Genomic DNA, 9,786 nt, shown 5'->3' on the forward strand with positions numbered 1-9,786 from the left:
AATATCCGATGTTATATTAATGGAAATCCTCTCCCACAATAATATTCATCCATGCTACACAGTGAATCACAATAGATTCACCAAAAACACAAGCGGTTCCCTTCCTTTAAGCACTAACTAAAACACAATAGTGATGATCGACTCATCCTGTTGTCGAAATAGTTGTCAAGACTGGAAAAACCTGTCTCTTTGCGCTAAACCTGACTATAAAATAGGAATTTTGTATTGTAGTAATAGGTGAGCAAGTGATAACTTGATGCGTGGGTTGAGTGGACTAGCTTCTTGGAAAAATGTTTGACTTTGTTGAAGCAGCATAATTGCCGCAGGCCTTTCGGTTGGAATAGTATTAGCCTTACCACATCTATTTGTATTCGTAGATTGTTGCCTTCTCTGAAGGACAAGCCAGTTCTCGTCACGTGACAGTGATAACGAAGGACCACTTCCAAGGAAATTCTGCGCAGGTGTTGCCCCCAGAACCGGTTAGGGTAAATATAAAAAGATCTGAAGAGTGTGTGTCACTCGAAGTAACGTACTCAGTTTGTCTTTGGATTTCATATAGAAAAGAGTGAGGTATGATTGTTGAATTTTTCTACATGTTTTTAATAGCTTTCGAACTCGTTTAGTTTTTGTTTATACATAATTTATTTCTATGATAGATTTTTACAACATAAATTTATAATAACTCTTTATTTTTATGCTTAAACTAGTCGCTTTAATTTAGAAACTCGACATGCCTGATTAACATTTTACTAAAGTATTATTTAATAACAATACAAGTATCATATATATCGCTGAAAATTAATAATCTCAGACACGTAGGGGTAAGAAGTTTACCTTGCGAATGATAGTAAGAGTAAATATAAAACTGTGTGTTTCTATTCAGGAGAACAGAGAAATTCAAAATTTGGTTGAAAAACTCTATATATCTACGCCCTTATTGTTGTTAATAATAATATTATCCTACATAGTGTCTTGGTGATTTAGTTTCGATGTTTGTTTTATGTTTTATCTCTACGGACGTGTGTTGTATCTGAAGAAAGCTAGTCTTGGCGATTTAGTTTCGATGTTTGTTTTATGTTTTATCTCTACAGACGTGTGTTGTATCTGAAGAAAGCTAGATATTTCGGTTTAATCTCTTTCTCGGCTTGAAGTCGTGGAAATACCATTGATGTTTCTTTTATACCTTTTAACATAGTGTGAAGTATAATGTTTAATCTAAATATTTATTTCAAAATGGTGGAACTGGTGCAATTGTGTTATAATGCCTTTACGCAGCATATCTTAAGTGTTCCAAGATGTTATTTATGTCTAAACTTTTAAAGAATGTTTGTTTAATATGGAGACAAAACTTTTTTATTTCCTACTTGTAATAGACAATGAAAGTGTTGTTGTTGATGACTTTCCTTTTTGGAACGGCGTTGGCTTATCCACAAGACGATGACGGACCAGTCTGGGGTGGTTCAAACAACGATGACGATGACGATGACGGGGGTATTAGTAGTCGAGTTGGCAACCCACAATCTAGTTTTGGTAACTGCGAGTGTGTACCTTATTACTTGTGTAAGGACAATAATATTATCACTGATGGTTCTGGCGTACTCGACCCTAGGAAAAAACCAGTACCCTCCAAAGAACCCGGTTTGGTAAGTAAACCTAGGAAAAAAAATAGTACCCTCCAAAAAACTCGATTTTATCGATAAAAAAGAACAATGATTCCTAAGATAAGCAACTTTATTTAAAAAAAAAGGGATTCCCTTCCGTTATAGATAAATAATGTTATTTATTTTGAGTATCATTATCCTGCCCCCCAGTGGCCCAGCGGTATGTCTGCGGATTTACAACGCTAGAATCCGGGTTTCGATACCCGTGGTGGGCAGAGCACAGATAGTCCATTGTATAGCTTTGTGCTTAATTACAAATAAACAATCATTATCCTTTTTATTGTGAAATTTCGTTTTCCTCTGAACACACCGATTTTATCAGTTACGTATGTGTTGTTAATATCGGGTGGTGGCGAACAGTATTAGAACAGTACTTTGTTCGAAACAAGCATACTGCGTAATTATTATTATTGTTGTTGTTAGTATTATTATTATCAACAGTAAGGAAAAAATAATCACTAGAATTACGTGGAATATATTGCTCGCATTCAATCTTCACTTTTGAATAATTTAATTATACAACTGACATGAAAATTAATTAAAGCTTTTGATGTTTTTGAATTGTTCACATTGTAATTAAATATGATTAAATTGACCAGCAGAGGGATTACTGAAATCACTCTTACTTTCCTCTTCATTCAGCTTTATTTTATATTGGTACTGTGAAAATTATTTTGATGGTTAGTTGTCAAGAACAATGCTACACAATAGGTTGCCTGTACTTTGCCCAAAACGAGTATCGAAACTCGATTTTCAGCGTTGTAAGTTCGCTGACATACCGCTGTGCCACTGGGAAATGTTATTCTTAGAGAAGATAAATAATCTCATAATGGCGTATCTCGAGAGAGAGGACCTAAAAATTGGTCACATTATTATTTAACTTTGGTCTTTAAAGTTTAATTAAAGCTGGTAAATAGTATAAATCTTATTAATATTCTTACGTTACTTATTTGATCTGTAATAAAATTCGAAACTACTATTATTAAAAATCATCGATTATCAAATAGCTTTTGCTGATAATAAATATTATTAAGTTCACTAGTAGTTAATCGTAAGGATCGAAAAGGTTTTCAAATAATTCACGAGCCGAAAAACCGAAGCGGAAACAGACTATTCAAATTATTGGTTACGATATATTATGCGCATATATATATTAATAACATTTAAAGGTCGTTAACATTTCTGGTAAAACAATTCAAAAATTTCTAAAACAACAACGTTTTCTTCCACTACCTACCTACGCTAGCCCTTAGACGGCTCGGACTATCGCTACAAAATTCCTCCAGGTTACTTGACTGGTCTTTGGGTATCTGCTTTTGATATTCCGATAAATAAAAAATACAAATACAGATTTTTTTTATAAATGGTAGACATATCATGCAGTATTTAAATATGTTTTAACTCCAATTCGACCCAGCAGATGGCGCTACATATCGATGGATAGACACATGACAGTTTCTGAAGGTAAAAGTAAACAAACAAGAATATTAAAAAATTATGAATTTTAAAATGATATAGGGACCCTTCTACAAAAATTAATGAAACACTAATTAAAACCACAATTACAAATTTAAAAAATCTAATCCCTACTTAGGCAGGTTTATACACTTATCTGTAGGTCAAAGTAAGGATTACATTTGTGATTGTGGTTTTGATTCTTGTAAAAGTTTATTGCTATCGGGGATATGGCTATACTAAAACTTTATAGATGTTATATCAATTCCATGGACATATAAAAACTGAACAAATGAATAGGGAAAAAAAAAAGTTAAAATTTTAACAAAGTAGGAGTCTTTGCTGCAATAAATAGTAAATAAACAAGTGAAGTTATACTAGTTATATAGATTTTAAAACGATTTCCAATCCCTATTTGGGTTCGCAAATTTAGACTGCTTCATTTAGCTATACGGATCACACTGCCTACCAAAGTAGGAATTGAAAATCGTTTTAAAATCTATCCAACTAGTATCACTTTACTTGTTTACTTCTTATTGTAACGACCCATAATTTCCGTTAAAATGTTAACTTTGTTTTCCTATTTATATAATATATAAACTTGTGTTTTTTGTTTTGTTTTTCTTTTACTATCCATAATCTCCTAATACTTTGATTACATGTAATTTCATTACTTTGAAATCCCACTTGGTATCTATTTTACAATAGATATGTATATAATGAATATAGGTTGGGAAAGGCCTAATAGTTGGCGATTGTTCAGTTATGGCTCAGAAGATCCATAGTTCGAGCTGCGATATGCCACTCAAAACGCTCTGTGCATGTAAGTTGTGGTGGGAATTATAACAATGTACATTCGGATAAAAGAAATATTGTAAGTTGACTCTCTCTATGTTTAGCAATTATAAATGAACGATGACTTTTTTGACTGAGCCTTAAGGGTCTCTTACCTGGCCCTATAGCTCATGTCTTGAAAGATGTCTCATATTAAAAAAAAGATTATTCGCGTTCATGCTTAAACAATCTGCGTATGAATACAGAACAGTAAATCGCTGTATATTTAATCTGGATTCTTAAATATCTTACTATATATATATATATATTATTTTTTTTTTATTGTAGTCTGCCCGCCTTGGTCCAGAAGGTCCAAGTGGGTGTGGTCCGTTTCACGTATGTTGCACTGCGCCAACAACATCAACAGTAAAACCATATACTCATCAATGTGGCTTCAGGAACGTCAATGGGATCAACAAGCGTATTTTGAGTCCTAATGGTAAAGATCTATCTGAGTTTGGAGAGTGGCCTTGGCAGGTAAAAAAAATAATAGATGTATTGAATGAATGGATAAACACCTACTTACCAATACACACGATCTTAAGCTAAGAAATTTAAGTACATGTCTTATTAACTTTTCTGTGGCTAATTCTTATTTGAAATAAACTGTTATTGTGAGCATTTCTAATACGGTTTTCTACTGTAGGAATTATTGAAACATTAATACCACAAATAATTTTTGATTACCACATAGGTGTTCGAAAACTCAACTGTTTAATCTGTTGTTCAGGTTTATCTAATTAAAAAATAAGGTTTGTGTGAACTACTTATTATATTCTTTAAAAACCCATTAAATTTATGTCCATAATGAACTTGCACCCAATGAAGTGTGTGTGTGTATACTGCAATATTTCTTCTTTTTTTTTCTAATTTTACTTTCTCTATAGGGTGCTGTCCTAAAAGTCGAAGGCAAAGTTAACATCTTCCAGTGTGGTGCCGTTCTTATAGACAGTTTTCACTTGCTTACTGTAGCCCACTGCGTTTACAGATTTACGTAAGTTATTGTGTTCTTAATTGGAATCTTTACAGTTGCTTTCCCTTTCCATACCTGTTTTAATAAAATAAGTCGGAAATATTGTTTGTTTGTTTTGGATTTCGCGCAAAGCTACACGAAGGCTATCTGCGCTAGCCGTCCCTAATTTAACAGTGTAAGACCAGAGGGAAGGCAGCTAGTCATCATCACCCACCGCCAACTCTTGAGCTACTCTTTTACCAACGAATAGTGGGATTGACCGTCACATTATAACTCCCCCACGGCTGAAAGGGCGAGCATGTTTGGTGTTGATGGGGATTCGAACCCGCGACCCACAGAAGAACTAACCACCTGGCCATGCCGGACCAGTCGGAAAGAGGCGACAGCACAGAAAATAATCGCTCACCCCACTTACTGTGTTATGTGTGTTTACAGTTTTAATGAAAATTACTAAAAACATTCAGCTTAATTACGATGTCAAATGTACATTATAATACGGGGCATTTTTTTTTTTTTTTGAAATCTAAGACAGCAAATACCCCTCTGCTCCCTTCCTCTGGGCGCCCATGTTTCTATACCCGCCGTGTGTACAACACAGCGTATTGTGTAGATTTGTGCTGAACAACAGCCAAATATATATACATATATATAACACTAAAAAAGTACAGTATCAGTGATCTGGTTAAAAACGAATAATGAAAGGTGAAAGGGGCTTGCACGTTCTTTGGGGATTCAAGCACCCTAATCTCCAGAGTCAGAGGGTGTAGAGAACCTAGAAACAAAGATGCAGTTTTCTTAAACAAAGGAAATCATTTGTACGTAAAATAATAATAATAATGGTCAATTATCCATACGACTGACTACGTGGAACCATTAAATTTGTTTCTTACTTAACGTGTAGACATGATATTTTCTACAAGTCCTATTTCGCATGTCTTCAAATCAATAGTGATAATAAAAGTCAATATAATATCACGGTTACGAATTAAATTATTTGATGTAAGGGTCCAAAAGTAACGTATTACATAATAAAATACAAATTTCACGATGTTCTTTGTTTACCAATTTGAAATCTATCGATATTTACTCTTTTTTTAACGTATTTCATAATTAGACAAACCCAATGTTTTTGTCCATAGGCTTGCAAATGCTTTTCCTTTGAAAGTGCGACTGGGAGAATGGGATACCCAGAATACTGATGAGTTCTTGAAGCATGAAGATTATGAAGTGGAAAAAATTTACATCCACTCTAAATATAATCATGAAAGGAAAAACTTGTGGGACGACATCGCTATTTTGAAACTGAAAGTGGAAGTTTCCTTTGGTCCTCATATTGACACCATCTGTTTACCAAATTACCAAGAAAATTTTGAAGGTGTTCAGTGTGTGGTTACTGGTTGGGGAAAGAATGCCTACAGTAAGTTATCCTTTTAGCTAAGAACATGATATTTTCTTAAACTATCTTATATCTAAAATTTGTGATATTCCAAGCGGAGAGATAGGGGTAGTTAAGTGATAATCGCAAAGCTTACTCTTAAACAATAACTATGGTTACTCTCTCAAAGTTTTTCAAATGGCATTTGTTTTGTCATAGAAATGCAATAACAAAATAATATTAAAATATTTTCTCTGAACAGAAAATGGTACGTACTCCAATGTCTTAAGAGAAGTCCATGTGCCTGTTATTAGTAACGATAAATGTGAGCAGCTTCTGAAAGAAACTAGGCTAAGTAAGTGGTTCGTCTTGTATGAAAACTTTACCTGTGCTGGTGGAGAAAGTAACGCCGATTCTTGCAAGGTAACTTTCAGACTTATCCTATTATAATAGATGGTATTAAAACTTGTGTAACTTATTAAGTTTTCCTCTTCTGTGTTGATTTTCGAATGTGGATATAAACTTAATCCTTAAACAACTATCGTCAGTGCTGCAGAATCTTAAGACTCTGTGCTTTTTATCAACGGTGGATCTCCGCCACTAAGTGCATATAATATGGCTGGTGAAGTTAAGATATTGCATGTTACGATTGTATTTAATAATCCGTATAAAATTGCAGTTTAAAAGCTCAAAAAGAAGGTCGTCTTTTTCACCCGAAAAACATCACTTCTTTTTAAACTTTAAATACCGTTCGTTCCTGATTAAATACTTGATCTTCTTCAAAGAAGGCACCTTAAATTACAACTAAGGCGTTGATAAATTAACTCGACGGAAAGCTCAAATTAAAAGCTCTAGCATACCATGGCCGTTGAATTCATGCTCTTTGTAGATCAGTTACAAATAAAAGATGAGAAAAATGTAAGACTCGCTTACTTTTTGTTTTAATAATATCATAGTGGGACTATTCACTGCATCTACCAAGACTTAATTTCAGTCGGAGTGTTCCGGGTCGCAGGTCTATTCCTCTGTGAAGACCTAAAGTTTCGAATGAACATTCCGACTTCTAAAATCTCGTAAAGCCGCACGTTATCTTAAACGTTCGATGGTCGTCTTAACTACACTTAAAAGTAATAGTAGTGACTGTACTTTATTAGGTTCTTTATGACCTTATATTTTGGTAATGATGTGAGGGAGTGTTGAATATAGCTGTGTAACGTACGTTAAAACAAAGCCCTAGCAGAGTTGATTCAGGTGTTTATCGTGTGTTTGAGATAATTATCTTAAACACTGACTATTCTCCTATGTGTTTTCCATTCTCTGATTTTTACTTCTTATGATTTTCGACCAATCACCTTTTCAAAAAAACCACGTGCAATCTCTGTCTAGAACTCTTACCTTATCTTCTGCTTCCTATAAGTTTTGTAGTTGAATATTTGCTGTAATATTTAATTCTCTAGCATTTCTAGTGCTTAAATGTATAAATTTATAAGTTCACGAGTCAATTTTTTTAAAAAAAGACGTGTCTCTGTCTGGTAATAATATGCCGAGACTTAATGCGTTTTCTACTCGTTAAAGAAATATTGCTATGTTTCACTTTAAATACTGTATGTCATCGGTAAGTTTACAGGATTTACGCGTTGAACATGATGTAAATAGCCCATTGTTCTCCTTTGTACTAAGAAGGAAACAACAACAGATCTTAAACATAATCGTCCCATGGTGGGATAATGGTGAGACTACGGACTTGTAACAGTAAAATCCCAGAGTTCAATTCCTTGAGGGTGGACACAGCAGATAATCCACAATGACTTTGCTTTAAAAGAAACAAACAAATTAAAAAATCGTATATATATATATATATGTGTGTGTGTGTGTTAAAGATTTATTTTTCATCAGAGGTTAAATTGAAAAGATAATGTATGACATAGAGGCCTAATGCATTATTTGATTGATCGTATCTTCTTCTGTGGACTTCCTCGGCACAGATTGGGTCAGTAAACCAAAGAAATACCATTAGGCCTTTTATAAGAGGTTATTAGCATCATGCAAGAAAATAAATATAGCAGTGAAGATTGTCAAGTCTGCAGCTCTACGATTCTTTCATTAGTTGGACCACATCTCCCCCTTGCGTTGTTTAACATGTTGGAACTATTCGTTGATTTTTCTTTTATGTAAACAAAGGAAATGAATGTTACGTTCGGAACCTTGTAGTGAACGGTCTATCTTTGTTTTGTATATTTTAATCATATTTTGCGATATTAATATGGTATGTTTTGAATATTTATTTTTATTTCGGTTGTTTTTCTCGAAGAGTTTCTTCCTCTCCTATTTATTATTATTGCTGTTTTGTTTTTTAAACAAACTGTTGTTCTTGCGTTGAGCCTATAATTAAGTAGATCTATTCGTTAATATTGAACCTTGCACAAAAACTAATTTGAAATTACTTTTACTTAACAAACTATTGAAATTTAGTTTTTAATTCCAATGTTCCTTTATTATTATTATTATTATTATTATGATTATTAAATCGCAATTCACTAAGAAGCATCTTCTTCATTATTACAGGGAGATGGAGGTGGCCCCTTAGCCTGCTGGAGAAAAGATGGTACTTATGCATTGGCAGGCCTGGTATCGTGGGGAATTGACTGCGGTAGTCCTAATGTGCCTGGTGTTTATGTCAGAGTTGCAAAATATCTTGATTGGATTGCCCAAATTACTGGTCGTCCGGTCACGGATTACTGGCCACGGTCTTAAGTTCAACCTAGTCATACTTGTATTCTATACCCAGTTTATCTTTTTTTCACATTCACAGAAAGGTGTTTGATGCATTAAGTAGTCTCCACGGTGGAGTTATTCTATTGAAATACTTCAAATATATATCTTGTACATATTACAAACAATGAAAAGCTTAATATTGTTTAGAAAAGTTTTAGTTTCCTTGGGCATGACAAAAACAGAGCTGATGTTTTTATTTCAAATACTAAGTTAGTGTTTTGATTTCTATTAAATGGTAATACGAAAATACGTTGGGTGAAGCCCATTTGAGGTCAGTTAACTGTTGCCTTGGTTTCATCCATAAGCCAAACAAATGTTGCATAAGACCGCAGCGCTCAGAACTCACTTGGTGAATAAAAAAAAAAACTGTTTTCTGTTGAAATGTAGCCTTTGTGTGGTATACCTAATTTCAATAAAAGAAATTTCATCTTAAATACTAATGATTCGTTGGCCTTCTCTTTCAGATATTAAAGTGTTTTGACATGATGCATATTTGATATCACAGTTATCCCAAAATGCAATATATTTATTCAGTGACTGTGCATGACAATGTTTGCTTCCATTTTAATTCATATATATAAAAACATTTGAAAATATTGGCATTTAGACTTGTTAGTTAATTTAAATTTTAGCTTTTGATTTTAGTCTTGACTTTTATAATTTAATTATTACCAGGGAAAAAAATTCTAGGATGGTGTTCAGAAATGTTTGTT

The 9,786-nt window shown here is 33.6% G+C and overlaps 1 protein-coding gene across 1 annotated transcript; it reads left to right on the forward strand.

Annotated features, from left to right (window-relative positions):
* The first annotated feature begins 378 nt into the window (after positions 1–378).
* LOC106478287 (chymotrypsinogen A-like) lies at positions 379–9,513 on the forward strand. Its single transcript, XM_013938817.2, has 7 exons — positions 379–570; positions 1,374–1,643; positions 4,239–4,427; positions 4,838–4,944; positions 6,063–6,340; positions 6,561–6,721; positions 8,864–9,513. The coding sequence occupies exons 2-7, from the start codon at positions 1,377–1,379 to the stop codon at positions 9,050–9,052; spliced, it is 1,191 nt and encodes a 396-aa protein (XP_013794271.1). The 5' UTR covers positions 379–570; positions 1,374–1,376; the 3' UTR covers positions 9,053–9,513.
* The last annotated feature ends 273 nt before the right edge of the window (positions 9,514–9,786 follow it).

The sequence above is a fragment of the Limulus polyphemus genome, unplaced genomic scaffold (assembly GCF_000517525.1).
Source record: "Limulus polyphemus unplaced genomic scaffold, Limulus_polyphemus-2.1.2 Scaffold196, whole genome shotgun sequence".
Taxonomy (NCBI): Eukaryota; Metazoa; Arthropoda; class Merostomata; order Xiphosura; family Limulidae; genus Limulus; species Limulus polyphemus.